The following is a 23,016-nucleotide window of genomic DNA, read 5'->3' as shown; positions in this document are numbered from 1 at the left end:
ACAGTCTTATACATGTGGCACACTTTATGCAGATCTGACCCACAAGGTGAGCCAAAAAATCTTTAAACCAAAGACCGATATAGTTAAACCACCTATAAATCAGAAACACACACAACTGCATCCCCCTCAGCTTATGTGAGTTCTCTGACACTGCAAAGAACTGCCAGGCTCTCAAGCATAGGAACAGGATTTGATGCTGTTTCTAACAAGAAAACATGGGTACATGGGGTCCCCTCGCCAAAACAACCAGGGAAGACCTGAAGCTACTGGCCAGGAAGACTTGGGAAAGGACCAAGCCCAGTGTGCACATACACAGCTCCCTTCCCAGGAAACTAGGAAATCAACAGAGACCTGGAGAACTCCCCCCCACCCCCAGTGTGTCAGGACCCAGACTGAAGGGACTGTGGTTACCAAAACACCTAAGAGAAGGAAGATAGAGTCTTAACATGGGAGCAGATTGACCATGAGGAACATACATACTAAAGCTTATGGAGCCCTCAGTGGGAGAAAAGGCAGAAAATACAGGTGACTCAGCATTAGCAGAGGTTGACCATTTTCCTGGCTCTATCTCAATGCCTCACGTAGCCCACCATCAAGAAAGTGCCAGTTGTACCACAAGATCCTCCTGGTTCACATGGTTATGAGCAAAAGTATGAACAGAAGCCTGTTCATGAACTACAGGGAGCCAGCTGCAGGACAGGGTCAGCTGTCGGAATGACTATTGCCTGAGCAAATGGCTAACATGGTAGATTGGGGTCTTAAAAGGCCCTGGGGCTACTGCAGTCATCAAATCCCTCATCACCACTGATCACATGGGAGCAGAGACAGATCTGTCGGCCTCAGCGGTAACTGCCAGTGGCCCCTCCTCCCTCAGCTCCACACAGACACAATACAAGTTTGGCCAGCTACCCAACATTCATTCAATAGTCAATTACACAATTTTATATCTGTGGCAAATCAGTCTCAATTGCTGAAGGAGGGTACCAGCCACATTTTTCTTAAATGTCTATATCATTTCAAAGCCATCATTAATGCATGACTGAAATACTGAGTTTCTAATACATATTACATATAAGAAAACCGTGTCATACAGTTCTCTGATCATATCCCTGGCTCTACTTTCGTCTATGCTGTTATGAGGCCAAGAAAAATAGCTCACAGAATCTCAAGTTCCAATCCCTTCAACTACACATTCAAGCTATTAAAAATAACCTGCACGTGCCACTTCGAACTTGCTGTGCTGAATGGTTTATGTCAGTTCTACATGTCTGAGAGAAGGAACTTCAATTAAGAAAAGGCCTCCACAAGATCCAGCTGGACGCAGGCCTGTAAGGCATTCTCTTAATTAGTGATTGATGGAGAAGGACACAGCCTGTTGTGGGTGGTGCCATCCCAGCGCTGGTCGTCCTGGGTTCTATGAGAAAGAAGGTCATGGATAGCAAGCAGTAAGGCTTCTCTCCCTCCATGGCTTCTGCATCAGATCCTGCCTCCAGGTTTCTGTCCTTGAGTTCCTGCCTTGGCTTTTAATGATGAACAATGGATGATGTGGGAGTTTAAGCCAGATAAACCTTTCCCTGCCAGCAACTTACTTTTGGTCATGGTGTTTCATTACAGCAATAGCAACCCTGACTAAGACACCCACATTTTCACATAACCATGCCACAGGTCAGTGTTAGCCACAGAAGCACCTGCACTGAGTGGGACCTTGGCCATAGATTCTCAAAGAAACACAACTGTCCACAGGGTGCCGCATTCCACAGCTGCAGGCTGCCCTCTGGCTCGTGACCACTATGTCGACTCATACCACCAGCTGCACCCCAGCAAGCCCCACAGGATATTGGAGATCACACTTAACAATACTAAGACCCCTCCTTGCTCATCAGGTCATAAACAACCTGTACCCCACACTAGCAAACTGCTGTCCACATGGGCTCCTGAGGAGACATCAGTTGAAGACTGTTTACTTAATAAAGAACATTCTGTCACCCCATTAGGTCAATTAGCAGTTAGTGCAGATGACTGAGACCAGCAAGCCGTGAGACTATGAGACGGGATACCATATAATATGCAGTCAAGCACCACCTGCTGCTCTCAACACAGAGCTCAGAGGACCAACAAAGAGAACACACTACTCGACCTTTCAGCTCTTGTAAAGCTGCCCATGTAGACGAGTGCCCCCATGGCACTGTGGGAATACTGCCATGAGATCAACTCTTAGAATTCCACAACAAATAACTGGGGGGGCCCAGAAGGGAAGCAGACTAAGCAGGCAATTCACAAGAGAACAACACAAAAGGCCAAGAATGGAAAACATATTTTGCTACCCCGCAACCTCCTGTGGCAAAGGTAGAAAGCACATGCGCTGGCTAGGGAAAAAGTGCATTTCTTCCAGCTGCTGCAGGCTCGGGCCCTTTACAGCCACCAGCTGGTGGGATGCCTAGGGCAGCGTGCATCCACTGCTGTGGGTCAGTACTCACCAAATGCAGTCAGCACCAGTGTGTAAGTAGTCGATATATGGAAGGTGATTTTGGTCTCGAGACCAGCATGAGGTAGAAAAGACCATGCCAATATTTAGCCAAGGAATAGTCACTCCTACAATATAAGAGAAGAGATGTCATCTTAGAGCATGGAGCTTCAGTGTGACAGCCATTAAAAGTTTCCTCCAGGGGGAAAACATGGTTCTGCCTCTCCCACACATACCACGCCAAGAAAAAGACGGATGCCTGCGCTTCCCCGCTTGCTACACAGTGAATCCACTAGTCTTGCATTTTGGCTGGGTAGCTTGTTGACCTTAGAGCTGAGAACGAATGTGTAAAGCCCGAGGGACAGAGAGGCCTGGCGTGAGTGCTGTCTACAGTCAGCAGGGTGGGAAAGGAGTCTCTCAGGCTTCCCATTCCAAGGCCCAAAGAATTCACAGCAATCAGAAACCTCCATGGGATTTCGTCTTGCCTAAGTCAAAAAGCAGTCTTACTACTTGGCCCATTTATTGTGGCTGCTGGCAAAAAGAGCCTTTACGATTCGGTTTTAAAAACCCCTTTTTAGTACTCTAAGTTAAACTAGACTCACCAGACTCTTAGATTTTGACAGGTGGGGGTCCACATTTTCTCAAGACATTAATTGCAATCTCCTCCCTCTCTCCCAATGTTAAAATGTCACTACCCGTCTGTACCTAAGATGCCAGGCCTCTCTCCCAGGCCTTAGGAGAACCAGCCTGGCCTTGCCCTTGCTATGAAAGCTGGGACAGGGATGCTTATGGTCATGCTTACCAGGCACAGCACCAAGGTGACGCAGGATGGACCCTGTGTTATTGGGGAGGACGGTGAGGTTCCATCCATGCCTGCAGAGGGAAAGATGGAGGTATAACAGGCTGGTGGGGAAGTGCACTATCTAGTCCCCGAAACATGGACAAAATCCTGGACCATTACCTTGAAAAGGGCTCTGATTTTCCCACTGGGAACCCGCTGCCATGGGTATTAGTGTCCACTTTTCCGCAGTGGACTGCCACATGACAGTCCTTCTCTTCCACCAGCCTCCAGTACTCTTGCTGTAAAGAAGAGGAAGCCAGTCATGGTCTATTTGGTACACGAAGCCCAAGACACAGTTGGAACACTATACCCAGAACAAGGTGTCTGTGAAGAGACTACCATAAGCAACTCCTGCAGAAACCCTGACGCATGGCTAAAGCTTGAGGAGGACTGCACACTCGGTCATGGGCTCAGTCTGTGCAGCAGGTACCAGAGTCAGAAAGCAGACCAGAGGCTGCCAGGCAGAGGGAACGGTTAGTCTGTAAGGGGCTCAGAGAACTGAATTATGATTTGGGACAGTTATCACTGATGTGAATCTCATAGAAATGTATACTTAAATGCCTGTCACACAGTGTTTGACTGAAAGGAAGTGTGGATTCCCAAGCCTAAGTAAAACTGGATGCAGTTGCGTCCATATGTGACACCAGCATACTTAGGGCAATACACCAATCAAGTAAGGTGCTCACAGGGCACCTGGCCTGGCATACACATCAGTGAACAGAGATCTTGTGTCAAACGAGGTAGAAGGTGTCACCTACAGTTGGCCTCTTTCATCCACATGTGCTATGGCAAGCACAACCCCACAGACAAACATGCAGAAATCTTAAAACAGTTAAAATGGGCAAAATGTCATGTTAGTAAAGAAAATCTGTTTGTGGGAATGAAATTAAAAAGCAGTGAGAATACTGGGGGGGAGGGGTGCTTGAAGACTTCCTATGTTCCCACCTGAAAAATAAAAAATAAGCCTAGCACTGGCCTAGCACACTCACAATCCTCCCTGCCACACTCTCCAAAGTGGCACACACACACACAAACACACGGTAAAGCCAGGCTACAATCTGAGCAGGTTCCACTAGAACTGGAAGGCTAGGGACAAGGAGTGGTTTGAGAATGCACTGCAGTCAAGAAGGAAGCAAGCTGTGCAGAGATGCCCCCACCACCTTCCTCCTTCACTTTCAGTCAGCTTTCCCTCCCTCCCCCTGAACATGAACATGAGTGTAGAAAAAACTCAGCCAATAAGCACCAGGATCAGTCTGCAACTCAATTCCCAGAAATGGGAGGGACAGTGACTCCTCACAAGAAGGGCCTTTCTAGAAGGCCACAAACCATAAAGCAATGCAATCCATTCCTGAATGGACCCTTGCCCACAAAGAACAGCCTGTGACTCAGAGACTGATTAAAGCTTAGGCAGACCAACGGCCACCAACCTCAAGTAGAAACACAAGGACTCATTCCACATAATCAGTTGCCAAGTCAAGTCCCTGTCCAACAGGAGAGGAAAAGGCCCTGCCGTTTCCATAAGACAGAGTCCAAGGCACCAATCAGGCACAAACTGAAATCTGAGTTTCTGAAAACCTTCGCTTTTGCTTCTAAATATTCAGGTAAAGACTACAGAAAAATGTAGTCTTTCTGGGGAAAAAAATTCAAGAATTCCTACACAGAAGCCTGTAAAATGAGCTATGGATAATAAGCAGCAGCAGCAGCTCCTGGAGATGCCAAAGCTAAGCCCTCTCATCGTGCATGTCTGACAGTGTCATGAGGCATCAAGAAGCAATTGTGATGTCCACATGGGTGTCGGAGCAGCCCAATGTAATGGCCATTCTAGGCAGAGCTGAGCGTGGAGCTGAGAGGGGATCTCAAACCCCAAGTCACACAGCTGGAATGGGAAGAGTGTGATCTGTAAATAGAATTTTCCAAAGCCCTGAAATAAGAGTCCATCAGAAGAAACTGCACCCCTCAACACACTCCTCTTCCTAGCTACGACTGCTCTGAGTCAGGGATGTGAATGAACTGGCTTCTCTCCCTTTACAAACCAACTACGGCTGGGTTCCGATGTCAGCAGCTGTAGGGTCCTAGGGACTCTACTGGGCTGTGGCCAGGGAATGTAAACAAACAGGACTGGCTTCATCCTGCAGCACCTCTCACTTAACAGCCGCTAATTGGGCACACAAGAGCTCACTGTATTTCCAGCATCGCACTAACTCCAAGGAGAGAGCTGGCAATGGCACAAAAATGGCGACCTGCCAATCCCATTACACGAAGAAGGGGAGAGGAGAAAAGCACACCATGACTTCAGGGAATTCCAAACATTCTCCTCCAGAACACACAGGGAGGATTGGGGAGAGGAGTTTACTGAGGACGAAAACTGCTAGCTGGACCAGTGATGGGAACCCAGACACGCCCCTCAGACCCCTCCAGCAGGGGCCATGGAATCTCAGTCTTCAATGGACTCAGTCTTCATTTTCAAGAGAAAATGCCTGGCTACCCCAGCACACACAGGACAACCCCAGCCCCTGTGCCCTTTCATGCTACACCAATCCTAAGGGCTCCTTCTAGTGTCGTGGGAGAGTGTATGGAGTGGACCAGCTCACCTCTATCTCTGCTGGTGCAGGCTCCTTGCTGAAGCACATGTTCATGATGTTCCTTGCTGTTCGATAAAAAGTTGTTAGAGAAACAGATCTTCCCTGAAACAAAGAAAACAGAGTTGAGCCTTGGCTTTATATCAAGACATAAATCTGGTTGTCATAGGTATTTGACCAATGGCTTCCCCATGGTGACAAGCCACACTGTTCTCAGGAGGTGACAGCATCCCCGTAAGTGTGCGATCCCAGCACACTCTGCCTCCAGAGCACTCACTAGAGTGAACATGGAGACTGCAGAATGTGGGCTTGTTCTCCAGCAAGGGGGGCTCTGGATAGAGTTCTCAGAGTGAGAAAGTGACTTTTCCTTACAACTTGAAAAGCTTTCCCAATTTTCTCTTATTAAATAAAAGCCCAAATACAAGGAAAATCTAATTTTACACTAAGTATCGCAGGCAGACACAGTAAGCAAGGCTGGTGGACATGCTGGTGCTGCCAGCAGGGCTCCAGGATGCTGAGAAGCTGTATACAACTTTGGCCAAGCACATCAGGTTTTTCCAATTACATCTAAAAAATAACTTTGACAATGCAGGTTTATAAAAATAGCAAGAAAAACGCCCTTGGGTCTGACACACTCTCACAGTACTGGATTAAACAGTTACCAAAGGACTGGAGAACACCTCAGTTCAGAAGGTGCTGGTCTGGGATCACAGGATTTGATGAGTAGATTTAATTAATGAGGACAGCTTCCCAGTCATTTAAGATACAGACCAAACAAACAAAGTAACATTCAGTACCAGGATCAGTTTTCCATTTTCACAAAAGCAATCTCAGAAGCACGGCAGAGTGGACTGTAAGTAGGTGTTCTCAGGTAGCAATTCAAGTAGATGAAGACTAAACCCTTTCTGAGTCTAATAACAGACAAACCTGTAGAAATGCCTGAAGTCCAGAAATTTCTAAGTTCTAAGCTGAGGTCTGCTGACAGGCTGAGCCTCAAAAAATGGATGCAGTAGGATCTAGGGCAAGTAAAACTCCTCTAGGAGGGCCTACAGTTCATGGTGGCAATCATTACAGAGGCACAGGCTGGAGCCTGAAATGGCATGGCTATAGGAACCTGGCAGAAAAACCAAGAAATGTGCTGACTGACCTAGCTGATGTAGCAGAAAGCTGTCTAACTCAGCACTCCCTAAGAGATACAAAAGGAGAAAGCCAACCAAGAATTCTTCACAAAGGGAATTCATATAAGGGTTTCAACTGGGAGGAATATTCACACAGCATCTACAAGCTGGCCCTGGGGTGCCTTTCCCGTTTGCCCTTCCCCCTAAACAGGCCAATAGAAGGAAGGGAGCCCCAAGTCTTGGGGAGCAGATGCTAGACTGCAAACTCTGTTTTCAGCCAGAAGCAGGGTGACTTGGGGGACTTGTGCCCAACCATCAGAAGTAATTCCACTTCCCAATCTCTTTCCTGCCTCTTTTCTGCACTGCTGTTAGTGGTGAGATTCATGTCTAGATTTATCTGTTCCAGCTCTCTTCATCAATACCTAACACTGGGCTGGAATGACAAGTCTTTTGCAACATAAAATAAGGGGGTAGAGAAGAGCATTCTCAGAGCTCACAGCCCAGCTTGAGCAGCTCCGGGCAAAGCAGTGCCATCAGAGGCCAGGCTAGAAGGAGAGTCATGGGACCAATAGACGGACCTCATCTCTGTGCCCGAGAGATATGCAAACACAAGTAAAACACACATCAGTTAAGGGAAGTCAGAAAAGCCCCGGGAGGCAAACTACTCACCCACATCTTATGATGCCAAGCCTCAAACGTGAATCCTTGGCTACTAACTGCTCAGCCTCCCCAGGCAGGTCCAACCGTCTATCATTAGTGTACAAGACAGAATTCTGTTGGTGGGATCAGCTATCCCAAGAATCTGAATGTATGTCCCTCTAAAGTGTGACAGCACCATGGAAACACGCAAAGCACTGTCTGTGTGCTTCAAAGGGGTTGTCAAATACTGTAACACTCACCCAATGCTGTACCTTAATGAGAAACAGCCGACCCTCCAGAACCAAAGCCAACAACTTTCCATTTATTATTTTCTCCTCTGTGATACTAAGTCACAGCACTCAAAACAGACGAAGGCAGAGCCCTAGCATTCACCCCAGCGGGACAGGCAGCCTCCACCGGCTCCACCAGGGCAAGGGACACATTGATTGTTCCTACCCAGCTGCAGGTTATGGGAACCACAGAGCCTCTTACCTTATAGATGCACTTGTGGAAGTCATTGAGGACACCTTTGTCCTCTTCCTCCTCTTTGACCACTTCTTTTTCCTGAGCGAACAATCGCCGCCGGCCTGTCTTGAGAGGGGCCTGGCCCACCTCCTTGAGCTTGCTACGGAAGCCATTCCTGGGTGTAACGCCATGGATGAGCCCATTTTTGGGCTCAAAGCGGGGCAGGGAGTGGAACTTGTGGTGGTCGTTCTCTGTGTGCCCCTCTAAGGGCCCTTTGCGCTTCTCTAGGCTTTCCTTCTCCATCAGCACCTCCTTCTCCAACCGTCGGTGTTCCTCGGGGGACAAGGAATCGTAGGAGAGCAGGTACTGGCAGTAGGCCTCCTGCAGCTTGGCCAGCCGGTCCTGGGCAGTCTTGGGAATGCGCAGCATGTCTGCTAGTTTGTTCCATTTTTTGAGGTCAGTCACTTGCTGCATGCCGCCCATCTCATTAATCAGCCGGAAAAAGCAGGCCAGGTCGAGCTCACAGCCTCCTGGGCAGTGATGGGGTAGGGTGCAGAAGAGGAAATGGTTAAGAAGGACGTAAAGGACCAATCTCCCCACCCCCAAAACCTGAGGCTCCCACTAGGCTCCAGTTAGAGCAGTAAGCAGCTAATGTACAGCTATGAACATTACTGGGCACTAGGAGACATGAACATGGCTGAGTACTAGGAGACAAAGCAAACTGAGGGGCCATCATCTCAGGAAGGGACTGAACAGAAGGAGGGAAAGAGGTAGCCATGCATAGCGGAAGATCACTCTATCGGTGCCCAGGTTGTGGGCTCGGCAGGGACAAGAGCACTATTATTCCGAGGGTGGAGGGACCGGAGCAGAGCTGTGGTGACCATGGGCAGGGCAGAGGCAAGCTTAGAACACCTCTGCTGTGGGGAATTACTGCAGTCTCTTCCCAAAGCCTAACACTCACAAGGGGGCTTATTCTCTCATCCGAGACAGACACCACAGTTGCTCAGAGCACAGAGGTTGCTTATCTCAGAAGATGAGAGTGTGAATGTATATTAAAACTCAAACATTGGCTGGGCAGTATAGCTCAGTGGTACAACTCCTACCTAGCCTCTGTAAGACACACAAATCAAAAATAAAGCCAACAAAACAACAAATCCATCTCATGTATTAAAATGCAGCCCTTACTCTAAGCACCTGGGTGGAAAGTGGAGAAGCTGCCTCACGGGAAAGAAGAATACTATCAACAACACAGCAGTGGAACAAAATAAAAACAAGAAATCTCCGTCTTCAAAAGCAAGGCTGTACTGACATCAAAACTAAAAGAAGCATGGCTTCAGATGACACAGTAACAGGAGCCGGCTATGTGACCCACCGTGGGGGGGGAAGGTGAGTTGGGGGTTGGGTTCCCTGTCCACCAGGCAAGGATCAAGTCCCTGAACTCCCCCGTCAGTAAGATGAAGAAGACAGTAGCCTGGATACATTTACTGCAATACAGGGAAACACCTGGACTGAATTGGTTGGAAGAAAAAGTCAGGAAGCTCCTAAAAAAAACTGCTCTCAGACACAGCATGGCAGTCAGCACTGATTTAGGAACGCACAGTACTACAGTGACATACACGAGATTTCTGTCTCCTGACTTCCAGTTAACACCTAAATGACATGCAACGCTTGCTAAGTTGCTTATAGTATTCTTGCTAGGCCATCACCCATCCTTCCATGGCTATAGGGTCACTGAGTGACCTGTGCCACCAAGGCTTTACTTACTAAATGCCCTCTGGGAAAAGAGGCTCCCAGGAGACATTGCCACAGAATGGTACATGTACTCACTGGTGAATCTGAGAAACTATTTAAACATTTCCTAATCCTGCCCAATGGAAGCCCAAGGTATGACACCGCTATTGGTCATGGGCTATGTGCTGGTAAACAAAATGAATAACCGAGGACGGAATGAATCACGGCTTACGGTACTAGCACCGCAATCAGGATTATGGGAAAAGAAAGTGTCTGGGCTGTCATGGTGACAGTACTTGCCGTCTCACCTGTCCCCAAACACAAAAGTACTGTGCACTGACAGGGAGTCAGAACGGCCCCTACCTACCTGCAGGTCGCGCTAAGGCAGGATTGTGGCCCACTTGCCTCTGGGTTACCTGAAGGCTTGGTGTGGGGGCGAGGGCGTGCATGCCCCTCCCTGTCTATGAGCTCTACCCAAAGCCTGCCATGCCATCTCTGGGGATGCACACTCAGGGGATCCTCATCAGGCACATTCAATCGCAGTCTCCTGAGGAGGGAACTATGAAACCTCTACCTGGTGATCCTCGCTCTTGGCCTTGGGGTGGCCTTAGGGGAGCCGTCCCAGAGCTCCCAACCACAGACACAGCACTGTTTCACAAGAGTTGGAGCCTACAGGAAGGACAGTGGCCAGTGCTGCTGCTATCTGCCTTGAGGAACCGCCCCTAGGACAAGTCACTTGACTTCACTAGAGAAGTCCATCTTGGGCAAGAGGAGTCACGGGTGGGTGGAGACAGGGACAGAAGCTAGCAAAAGGAGCCATGCCTACAGGAAAGGCATTCCGCTTTCCAGGCCGTGCACCTACAACAGTTGTCCACGGTGCCCACTGCTAGCCGGAACCAAACCAGTCCTTGAAAGAAATAGAATCTGATCCCCTTATGTCCAGACAAGGTCCATTTTGCTCAAAGAAACTGAAGAAACGTGGACAGAAAAGAGAGAGACAAACAAGGACAAACAAGGACACGAAGGATGCACAAATGGCAGGAGTTTACAGAAGGGTTGTACGTAGAGCTATGAGGACATCCAAGGTGGCATACTGACATGCACACCATGCAACCTCACAATGTAATGGTGTCGTGCCCCACCTAACTGGTGTCAGACAGAGGGGAAAGGCACTGAGAGGACACAGGTGCAGCTGCCCACTAGAAGCCCCAGAAAGAAGCTTTAGCAGAAACCAGTCCTGTGACATGCAGAATTACAAAACGATTTCTGCTTTTGAAGCCACCAGTCCATGGTACATTGTTAGAACAGCCTGAAATCCTCAGTCCATCCCTAGACACTGATCACCTCCAGCAGTAGAAGACAGTCCAGCAGGAGGCCTGGGATCTAGCACCATGACAAAGCCCCCGGTCTATGGCCTCCAATCCAAACTTCTCCCCACAGCATCTGGGACAGGGGAAGAGGGCTGGACTAGAACAAGGAAATGAGGTCCACCTGCGCCATGCTAGGGATCGTGGCAAAGCTGAGAGAGCCGCTCAAGCCCACACCTTACCTATGAGGGGGAGCTCATCCATGGTGATGCCCTGAGATCTGAGGTGCTTCTTTATGCAGGCTAGCCGCTGGACGTTGGGGCCCCAGCGCCGGCCCAGCTTATGGATGTGCTGGATCTGCGTGACAAAGCGCATCTCGTCGTTGAGTTTGCACTCTGGCCGCCAGTCTGGAGGAGGAATCACACGACACATCCCGTACTTCTCCACCTGAGCACGTACTGACTCAATGTAGATGAGAGGGTCGTGGAACTCCTTGGCGGAGGGCCTGAGGACGGGGATCTCGTCCATGGCTGCCCACCCAGACCTGCCGATCCCCTTCTCTGGCTTGCCCTGCGGATCATGCGGCTTGTGCGAGGACTCGGGTTGCGAGGTAGAACGATGTTCACAGGGGGTGCCCTCTGCCTTCCCATGTGCTTGTTTGCCCGGCGTGTTCTTGCCAGCCGTGGCCCGCTTCGGCCTATTCCTTTCCAAACTTCGCTCGGGCACTTCCTTCTTCACGTGTCCATTCAACAGAGACTTCTCTGCTGAAGCCGCTGAGGCCTTTTTGCTAGGGGCTTCAGCAGTGCCTGCTGCCCCTTTCATCTTCTTGGGGGGTGACTGCGGCTTGTCCACCTGCTGTGCCTCTTCCAGTCTCCTCTTGGAATTCCGCAGCCCCTCCCTCAGCTGCCGCCCCCCCACCTCCTTAGTGCATGACTTTGGGTTCAACCTGCTGCTGGCCTTGAGGCCACTGGCAGCAGGCCCGGTGGACGTGGACGCCCCCCCGAGGGATAGCACCTGTTTGCGGGTTTTTGCATTGCTACTTTCAGTTTTCCCTGAGATTGTGTGGTTGACAGCTGAACTGGGCTTGTGGTGGGTGGGTTTGGTTTCCTTGACCAGTTCTCTCTTGGCTTTGGTGTATGTGACAGTCCCCTTGGTCACTGTGGCAGTGTACTTCACAGTTTTGGATGGTGAAGGTCTGACTTCTCGGATCTTTTTGGCACTGGTTGTACCTGCACCCAGAGATGACATCCGAGTGACTCCATTTACCTTAGACACCTAAGGAGGCAGCAGAATCGGGGGTAAGAGAAAGAATTAGTACCCAGGAAGAAACAGTGAGAAAGGACTACTACAGATGCTGGTGACAGGCTTGGGAGATCAGATAAATAAGGCAAAAGAGCCATCAAGCCATGGTCTTTGATACTAGCATGACACCTTCACAACACACTTAGATCTTACCCCAGACTGTGCATTTCCTGCATGTGTCTGCATACTAACATTTCTTTGCATGGCTCTTTCAGAGAATCTTGGGCTCCATAGTGAATACCCCATATGCGGAACTTTTAATTACCTATGCCAATTCTAAGAATTTATGACAGCAAGATTCTGTTCATTTAGGCAAGTGAGCAATAGTTTTTATTTAAAAACATATAAAATAGTTTTCTAAGTATACATTCCAGTTGCAAACATGGCTGCTTGCTAACCTCTGTGAGTCACAAAACTGTGCAGCCAATGCACAAATAGAAAATCCAGCTATGAGTCGGGCGGTGGTGGCGCACGCCTTTAATCCCAGCACTTGGGAGGCAGAGGCAGACAGGTCTCTGAGTTCAAGGCCAGCCTGGTCTACAAGAGCTAGTTCCAGGACAGGCTCTAGAAACTACAGGGAAACCCTGTCTCGAAAAACCAAAGAAAAAAAAATCCAGCTATGGTGTTTAAAAAACGACACTAGAGAGGGAAAACAGCCACAGCTCCCAAGTGCCTTGCTCCAAATCACAGGTCAAGCCCATAGGTGTGGCTGCTGACTCACACTCATTGTCCTTGAAAGTTACCCAGCACAGACAGTCTCACTAGGTACAGGGTAGACACTTCAACTCCTTTTCACCTTTTTTTTTTCCAGATTTATTATTTATTACATAATACAGTGTTCTACCTGCATGTATGCCTGCAGACCAGAAAAGGATACCAGATCTCATTATGGATGGTTATGAGCCACCATGTGGGTCCTGGGAATTGAACTCAGGACCTCTAGAAGAGTGGCCAGTATTCTTAACTGCTGAGCCATCTCTCCAGGCTGACATTTCAACTTCTTTTGTGAAGCAAAAATAAGCCTAACCCCCTTCTGCACATATGGTCCCTATTTTCTTGCCCCTTGCAAGTCCCATTTAGGTTTCTGCTAATTAGGTAAATAGAGGCAGCCATGTTCATCCTATACTGGCCATCCATATGCCAGCCTCAAAAACCAAGGAAAAATCTGTGAAACAAAAGGCCGACTCATTCACACAGAATGGAAGAGTGTGGTTTGACAATCTCCCACAAGTCTGCAGGTCTGCAGACCTATAAACAAGAACACTGAGGTACTGGACTCATCAGTTACAGGGTAGGTGACTTTACACTAATCAGCACAGATGTGGGTTTGTCATGACATTTAGTCTCATGGGTGTCTCTTTTCATCTACAACACGAATTTTAAAAGAACTGGGGGGTGGGTGTTAAGAGCCGCTGCCACCTCCTCCAAAAAAACCTAAAACTCACACAATTACAAAAACCACAGACCTCATACCAGAAAAATGCTGAGCTGGGGAGCCTGGTGTGCTGGTGAGGCATAATCGTGGTAGCAAAAAGTGCCACCATGGGGCTGGATCATGAGCAACCTGCGCTAACCACAAAAGATCTGGGTGATGAGTTGGTGGGATGAAGAAAATAGAAGTTGATGGGCATCCAAACCAGCAAAGGAAATGAAAGGGTCAGGATTTGCCCAAATAGATTACTACCCCATCCCCCAAAAAGGGATGGTCTCTAAAGCCCCCTCTATGGGTTTAAGATATGAAGCCTATGATTCTGGAACTCCAACCAGATCTTCAGTTGCCATCTACGAACCACACTTTGAAAACCTGCTGAATAAGGGTTTTGGGTTTGTTTTTGGTTTTTTTTTTGGGGGGGGGGGGGGGGCCTCTATGGTACAGAATCCAGTCAGATCTGTTTTCTATGAATGCCAGAAATTATGTGAAAACAAATGCTTGGTGTGACTTGGCTTGAGCCTACCCATACTTGCTCATGGAGCTCCCCCAGCTTTTGGCGACTCAGACACATATTCAGAAATGTGGCTGACTTCAGAATTAAACTGTGGGATTTTGGTCTTACTGTATAGCCACTGCAGGACTAGAAATCACTAGGCTCAAGAGTGCTGGGATTAAAGGTATGCACCGCCATTACCAGCACATCCTGGACAGTGGCCCACTAGCCACCCTACTAAAAGGTATTACTGAGAGAGGGGATCTAGAATAAGGTGGGAAACTGGCTAAGAGTTTAGATGAGGGGTGACGTGGGACACAGTGAATTAGGTGCCAATATACACGGCTGGAAGAGGGTTCTGTTGGTAAGTGCTTGCCATGTGGCCATGGAGCACTAAGATCAATTCTCCTGCACGCATGAAAACAGCGAAGTGGCAACACACAATTTAGTGCCATCAGGGGGGCAGAGACAGGCGCATCCCTGGGACTGGCTGGTCAGGCAGCCTAGAGGAATCATGAGCGTAGATTCAATGGAAGACTATCTCAGATAACAAGATGGACAGCTCCTGAGGCAGCTTGGGTATGTTCTCTGGTCTATACACAGTAACACGCGCGCGCGCACGCACGCACGCACACAGGTAGGCAGACAAAGCAAGGGATGGGATCAAGAACAAGGTTCTACTAACTTGAAGGAAGAGGTGTGGAAATACCTTTATTTAGTTCACCTTAGTTTTATCAAATGAATCTAATGATTAAATGCCCAAATGAAAAACATTAAGATAATTAGTAAGTGGATTTAGTTGATCTGTATCTCCAACATGAAGGACACTGAGACAGTAAGCTATGCACAGCCAGTAGGCAAGCAGGTCTCTGGAATGGTGCCATATTCGCTGGAGACAGTAGAGGAATAGATACTATACAGGGTTCCCGGCCCCTGCATTATTAGGGGCACAGCCTGTCTCACCCTTACACAGCAATACAATAAAGCTAGTCTCTTCCTGAAGATGAAGACTTTTCTGTCAAAAGCCCAGCCTCAAGATATATACTGGCATCGGGTCAGTATTTCTCCAGCTTGGAAACCCTGAAAATTATTGAGAACAAAGTGAATACTTTTGATGATTAATAGAAGTTCCAGGGGCTGGAGAGATGGCTCAGAGGTTAAGAGCACTGGTTATTCTTCTAGAGGACCTGAGTTCAATTCCCAGCAACCACATGGTGGCTCACAACCATCTATAATGAGATCTGGTGCCCTGTTCTGACATGTAGGCATTCATGCCAGAAGACCATTGTATGTATAATAAAATCTTAAAAAAAATAGAAGTTCCACAGCCACCGGCCATACATCGAATCCTTGAAGACGCTAAAAGAATCCATATTCAGAAGACCTAGATGGTGCAATATCGCCACAAGTCCTTTAACCCAGCCGGTCAGAGGGCATGGCATGAAACCAAGGTTCTCTGGGGCCCACATCAGATAAAGATGACGATTCTTCGGACCAACCCTCTGGCTTCTAGGGACACCTGGCTCCTTGCCAAATTATTTATAGACACTCAGTGTGCTGCAGTTCCCTGTCACTGTCTTCCATGACAAACACCACACTGTTGGGGGATGAAATGTTAGACAGTTGCCAAAATTATTGTCGACCACTAAAATGATGCAAATCTATTTCACTTGCTTTCTCACATTAGGTGCCCCTGCAAATATAATGCTTTCATGTCCAGAAAAGACTAAGGCATGTCTGTCTCCTCGAGCCAGAACAATTCGTTCTAATGGATGAAGAAATAAACTAAAGCAGCAGTCCTCAACTGTAACCCTGCCCCTAATACAAAGCTTCCCAGTGGTGGCCACAACACAGCTGGCACGCTAAGCCAGCAACCAAGCCATCTCACAAACTTGCTGAATAATATACAGAAACCTCGACAAGTTGAGATGGCCTCTTCTACTGGAAAGGCTTGGAGCCGACCATCTGAACACAGCCACACCTCCTTCACAGCGTGTGCTCATCGCTCAGAAGTCAGCGCCTCAAAAAGAAAACCGCAAGGAAACGGGAGCTGTAACACCAGTGATATAATGCCACCCTCAATGACATCAGCACGAGTCGCAGCAGAGGTGTCCTACGGCACAAGGCAATGTGCCTTATTTGCTGCAAGGGTAGCACAGGAGTGCTGCAGCAGGACCCTCCAAGGCCCAGCACAGAAAAGAAAACAGAACAGCTCTCTACACTTCGGTTCTAGTGGAGATTCTAGGAATGCAGTGCCACCCACAAACCAGCTCTGCAGGAAATGGGTTTGTGAATTGTTCTGGGCCCACAATCACCCACCTGTTACCTGCATCTCCAGAGGCCACAGAGACAGCCAGAAAGTATTTGCAAAAGGTTGTTTAGGTCTGGTCGCCCCCCTACCCTTTCAAAACTCAAGGAGTTCAACTTGTCTGTTTTTTTCTTTAGAGGTTTTTGGCTAGATTTTTTTAGTGACAGAAACCCCACCCACCCCCAGTGATCTAATAAACTTTGGTGAACAGGAAGGACTTGTACTTACAAGGCAGAACAGAAAATTGATGTTTGGGGATACGTGAACCAAGGTTTAATTAAGAGTCTTCATTCACCCAGGGTCATTATTGGCAAACTCTCATTCCCCACGAGAGGGAGCCAGTGAGCTTGACCAGGAGCACAGATTAAGTAAAAAGAAGAAAACCGCAGAGCTACTTCAGACAGAGGAGACAGTCAAAGGTTAAGGAAGACCCAGGTTCTCGTAGTGGTCGCAGATGCATCTACCACAGAGGCAACACGAAACAGAAAGCTAAAAATGGAGCACACAGACGCAGGAGAAGCAGGGCAAAACTTCCTTATAGCGCCTCACACATAGATTGAATGGAATTACCCCAAAGACTCAGGGGGTGGCATTATTGGATATGTAGCCTTGTAGGAAAAAGGGTGTCATGAGGTTTTAGAAGATTAAGCCAGGCCCATAGCTATAGTGCTCTTCCTGCTCCTTGAGGATCTACCTCTCTGGCACCAAGTCTGCCTGTGTGCCACCATGATTCCCACTATGCCAATTGTAAGACCACGGTATCTCTTCACAGCAATAGAAAACCTAAGATACTCAGATTTCATTCTGTAGAGCTTATTCCCAATTTTGTTTTCCTAAATTCACATTTTTTAGCCTTTGGCCTCTGTGGATCTTATGGGACAAGGTCATTTCCTCTCTACATACTTACACAAGAGGTGTCTTCTGGCCAAGCATGTCATATATCCTTCCAAGAGTGTCTGGTGGCTGCCCATGAAGACCTGTAACATCCTTCTCAGTATTACAGATTAACCTCAGTGTAAAGAGTAAGACATATTTGGTGTGTGCCAGTAATTCATATTCCAGACTACTGGCCACATGCAACTAGGAACTTCATTGACTCTCTTGGCGAGCTAGTATTTCAAAACACTTTCTGAGAAGCAGGTCATGCCAGCATTCAGGGAGCTGAGGCAGGAGGCCTGTCACACATTCAAGGACATATACAGCAAGACCCTATCTCAAAATAAAAGGAAATAATCTCTCTCCTGATAGCCCAAATCTTTTGGCAATACCACAACAGCTGGCATCTGTTAATGTGTTTAACTGGAAGCCTTATTTCAGAAAAGCAAATGTCAAACATCTACAACGCAGTCCGCCAGCTGCAGGGGCTTGGGGTGAGATTGGAGTGGAAATGCTGGCCACAGAGCCTGCAGACCAAGACAAAGAAATGCAGAAGTGGTGTGTGTTCATGTATGCTAAATCTCAGGATCCAGAGCCTTGAAGCCAAGGACTGCACCATCTACCGTTACTCCTTAGTCCAAGAAGAGTGCTTTACCATGAGAAGAAGAGGGTCTGTCTGTCCCAGGACCCACCAGAGCAAGCAGAACAAAGCTGCTGCCAGCAACACCCCATGCAAATCAGTCCACCCACAGACATTTCCTACAGTCAAATCTAAAGTTAAAGGTTGGAGTATCCTTTAGGCATTTGAGTGTCATCATATATCAATTAAAAAGGGATCTACAATTTGCTTTCATTAACCTTATTTTAAGAGCATTCAACTAACAAGATTGGAAGATCACCCACTAAGCACCAGGAAGGCAAAGATCCTATCTCAAGGGCACATTGGAGATCAAGATCTCAACAAAATCAGAACTGGAAAGCCTCTGACTGATCTGGACGTAGGAAAGACTCCAAGAAGAGAAGCCAAGGCTGGCAGCACTCGAGTCCCGGCAGCTCGCCTATTGTGGGCTCTGTGGTGGTCTGACTGAAAATGGCCCCACGCACGTTTGAATGATTGATCCCCAGTTGGCAGCAGGTTGAGGATTAGGAAATGTGACTTTGTTGGAGTGGGTTTGACAGTGGGGTGGACTATGCCAGGCCCAAAAGCCATCTGCCTAAAAACAGGATGTAGCTCTCAGTTAAGTCCCGAGCAGCAAACACCTGGCAGCCATTATGCTCCCTACCATGATGATGATGATGGCCTAAACTGAAGCTGTAAGCTCCCAATTAAATGTTTTTTGTTGTTGTTGTTGTTGTTGTTGTTTTGAGACAGGGTTTCCCTGTAGTTTCTAGAGCCTGTCCTGGAACTAGCTCTTGTAGACCAGGCTGGCCTCGAACTCAGAGATCCTCCTGCCTCTGCCTCCCGAGTGCTGGGATTAAAGGCGTGCGCCACCACCGCCCGGCCCAATTAAATGTTTTAATAAAAGAAGAAATACATGGTGTCTACTGTCCCAGCAACAGAACATGAACTAAGACAACTAGTATGCACCCACCCTGGACCAGTGGGCAAAGACAACCCAGCCCCCCTGCAAACTTCCCACTCATGCAGACTAATTACTGTTGCACTATGGAATGCTGAAGAAGAGCTGTGACTGAGGTGAGCAGCAGGGATCCGAGGTAAATGTCAGCCGTGTATCCCTTGATTAATCCACCCTCATCAATCTTTGGGACAAAAGTAAATGATCTGGAGATGCAGCTCAAACATGACTAACTAACTCAACAACTAACTATTCTTAATAAGACCCGTGGTTAAGAACACTGGCTACTCCTCCAGATGACCCGGGTTCAATTACCAGCAACCACAGGGCAGTTCACTGGCTATGCCTCTAGTTCCATGGGATCCGACACCCTTACGCAGACTTATATGCACGCAAAATACAAATTCACATAAAATAAAATTAAGTTTCAAAAAGATCACCTGCTTTATTTATTAGTGTAAAAATTTCACCATAACCAGACTAGAAAATAATCCATTGCATGCCTGCTTGATAAGAAAGCATAGCTGTTCCGACTATGGTCGATCCCCGTCTAATCTTGACTAAGAACAGTTCAACTTGTATAGGTACAATTGGATATGGTGCCTGGATGTTTAGAAAATGCATAAACTCGAGCCTGTTTCAGTTAATACATAGGACTCAGCCTGTTTGTCTCTGTATCTCTATCTCTACATCCTTTTTCCATTCTGTATCACAAGCAGAAACGTGGAACTGAGCTCAGCTCTAGCTCCTGTCAGACCAACAGTAGTCGGAGTGGGCTGTAGCTGGTGAGCCACTGACACACACTAGAGCAGGGACCCACCTCGTGCTGTGTGCCCTAGAGAACAGTGTTTGGGAGGCAGTCCCAGCTACTGACAGAGCAGTTCCATAGTCATCCTCAGCTGCCATCTCTGGAGAAAGATGATGTCTTTGTCTCATAAACCAGAGCCACTACTGACATCGTGGTAAATTACTTGCTTCTCTCGTGAGGTTTCAAAAGACTTAGAATGGGGGCTGGAGAGATGGCTCAGAGGTTAAGAGCATTGCCTGCTCTTCTAAAGGTCCTGAGTTCAATTCCCGGCAACCACATGGTGGCTCACAACCATCTGTAATGAGGTCTGGTGCCCTCTTCTGGCATACAGGCATATGTGCAGAAAGAATATTGTATACTAATAAATAAAAATAAATAAATAAATAAAAGAAATATATTTGTTTAAAAAAAAGACTTAGAATGGTGGTTCCTTACAATATGGGAACCCCCAATCATAAAATTCTTTGACTTTATTTCATAACTATAATTTTATCACTGTTATGAATCATAACTATCTGATGTGGACGATAGCTAATATATGACCCCAAAGAGGGTCATGACCCACAGGTTGAGAACCACTGACTTTGAAGAATGGGGTCTCTATAAGACATAGAAACGTCAGGTGGCCATGTGTGACTTCACCACCTCAAACGAAAACATAAATGCTCGAAAAGTAAAGATCAAGATAAAATACTCTCTGTGTGTGAGTGTGCGCACGCACTTGGATAAGCCTATACAGGTCTATAAATGAATATACTCATTCACATTCAGGGACATATACTGTGAACTAGTTACTGAGACCACATTTTGGAATACAGCCAGTAAAGAAATCTCTCCTGTCCCCTCACTACCCTGCTATGAACCCATCTTTAGAAATCACAGTCCTGGGGAAATTGCAATTCTGCCAACAGTACTGGGAAAAGGAAGCCATCAACGGCCTGTGGTCCCCTAGGACTCATCAACCCTACCATGGTTAGATGCATGAGGGGCCAATGGTTTGTTATCTGTTTTAGAATAGCTAGCCCAGTCCTTCTTATGTGCCCCGATGGATCTGCCTGTATGACTATACTCCCTGCCTCCCAGAGATGTTGAGAAAATATGGACAGGAAAATTTCCATAGAACAGTAATGGCCCAAGATGCAAATCTTAAGAGTTACCCAAGACAATCTTGTTATTCAGTAGAGAGAGCAGCACATAACTACAATGATTGTCTGTTAATACAGAACCTTCACAGCCAAGCGTATCTTATCCAACGTAGATGGTTCAGCAGTGTGCCTGCCTGCCTGCCTACTCAAGACACCTGCTGCAAGTCCTAGCCGAGATGGTTCAACAGGGTAAAGGCTCTGGCATCCAAGTCTGATGAGTGGAGTTTTATCTTTAGGACACAGATGATGGAAGGAGAGACCCAACTACCAAATGTCATCCTCTCACCTCCACAGGAAAGCTTTGCTGCACACAAGCATACAAACACCAATAATTATATGTACTAAATATAAACCCTATAAGAAAATTAAAAAACAAAAGCAAATAAGAAAATAGACCACAATCATCCCAGACAAGCCTGTACCATCTCTAGGTTTAACACCAAACTCCTGCCTCTCCAGCTAAAATGAGAAAGACAATGGGTGCTCCCCACATTTGCACCTGGTGGAGCACTTGAACAAAAGTAACATTGAGAACACATGCTACATTTCTCCACTCCCCATGAACTCTAATATCCTACTATGTAAGCTCAATCTTACTGTATGAGCAAAAGTCATCTGGTTAGGGTTAGGGTTAAATCCAGGAGGGAAAAGAAGTCCCACCTGGATCTTCATAAGGTTGAGAGCCGCACTTTGGTGAAGAGAAACTATCCCTGTCCACCGGTGTGGCGAGCCTTACTTCTCTAGCTTCTTTAGCCTGACTTCACTTGGTGAGCGAACTGAGCATCAGCTGGCACACCAGAAAGCTCCTCACAATCAGGGTTACCTGTTTCCGTAAGTCCTGAGCCGACCGATGCAGAGGGGGAGGTTGGTGGTTGGCAGGAAGCCCCTTGGCCAAGGAGCCTGCAGAGGGGGTGGCTGAGGGCTGGGCCACTGAAGCCTGCTCCCTTCGGCTGTCTGCCCTGTGGTCGATGTGCTTCTCCTTCCCGGGAGTGGCCTCCTTGCTTTTGTGTTTTTGAGCGGGTTCTTTCTCCCGTGTTGACCTGTTGGAGCCATTGAAGACTAGAAAAGGGAAAAAGGGGGAAATGAAGTTATTGTCTTGAGTGGATAACTATTCAAAAGTTCTCCAGTGAAATGGGCAGCACCCATTAACAACTGATTAACAACGCTTTAGATCAATCTTAAGGAAGAATTCCTGTAGCTTAAAACACTTTTTTTTTAATCCATTAAAAAGAATCTCACTAACATAGGTGATTAGTCATAGTAGCTTGTACCTAAAACCCTAACACTCAGGAAGCCAATGCAGAACTACCCTAATAACTTCAAGACCTCTCTGGGCCACACAGTGAGTTCTGGGCCAGCCTGACCTACAGAGTCTGACTGTCTCAAATAAACAAAAATAGTTACACAGTTAAAAATAGTTAATAGTTAAAGACTAAAAACTATAGAAAAATTTATTCAGACTATCAATGTTGTAATGTGCTAAATTTCCTCAAGTTACAAGGGGACTGTGCTGTGTGAAGCCCCATGTAAACAGGACGTTGTTATTAGGAAGACAGTGGACTGGCTGCAGTTGACAGCATCCCTTTAGTGCAGAGGTGCTGGCAGGGTCTAGGCGCTCATCCTCAGTATCCCTTAGTATCCCCAGACTAGACTGGATAGTATACTGGCAGAGACCCAAATCAATATTCTAAGTGCATTTACTACTTAATACAACTTGCTTTATAATACAAAAAGAAAATCAATTAAGGTATGTGAAGTCACTAATGTCAGAGACCATCTGTATGTAGTCACAGTCCAAGACCACCTGAAGATAACAAGAAGCACTGAATGAACACACATACACTGTGCAACTGGATGTGTAAGGCACGCAGTTGCATTTGCTTTTATGACCTCCAGGTGAATAATGGGTGAGCTGGAGCTGTAAGCCAACC

General features: G+C 47.3%; 1 protein-coding gene across 1 annotated transcript in view; it reads right to left on the bottom strand.

Annotated features, from left to right (window-relative positions):
- The window catches only part of Jarid2 (jumonji and AT-rich interaction domain containing 2), a 186,018-nt gene that overhangs the window by 12,540 nt on the left and 150,462 nt on the right, over positions 1-23,016 (bottom strand). Inside the window, exons 6-12 of the mRNA XM_038335118.1 lie at positions 21,909-22,144; positions 11,387-12,419; positions 8,134-8,636; positions 5,897-5,989; positions 3,426-3,544; positions 3,267-3,337; positions 2,478-2,592 (exon numbers count right to left, since the gene is read on the bottom strand). Of these exons, the coding sequence (XP_038191046.1) occupies positions 2,478-2,592; positions 3,267-3,337; positions 3,426-3,544; positions 5,897-5,989; positions 8,134-8,636; positions 11,387-12,419; positions 21,909-22,144 (2,170 nt within the window). The remainder of the gene's footprint in view (positions 1-2,477; positions 2,593-3,266; positions 3,338-3,425; positions 3,545-5,896; positions 5,990-8,133; positions 8,637-11,386; positions 12,420-21,908; positions 22,145-23,016) is intronic.

Source organism: Arvicola amphibius, chromosome 6, assembly GCF_903992535.2.
Source record: "Arvicola amphibius chromosome 6, mArvAmp1.2, whole genome shotgun sequence".
Lineage (NCBI taxonomy): Eukaryota > Metazoa > Chordata > Mammalia > Rodentia > Cricetidae > Arvicola > Arvicola amphibius.
The sequence above is the reverse complement of the archived record's forward strand: the minus strand, read 5'-3'. Positions and strand labels throughout refer to the sequence as shown.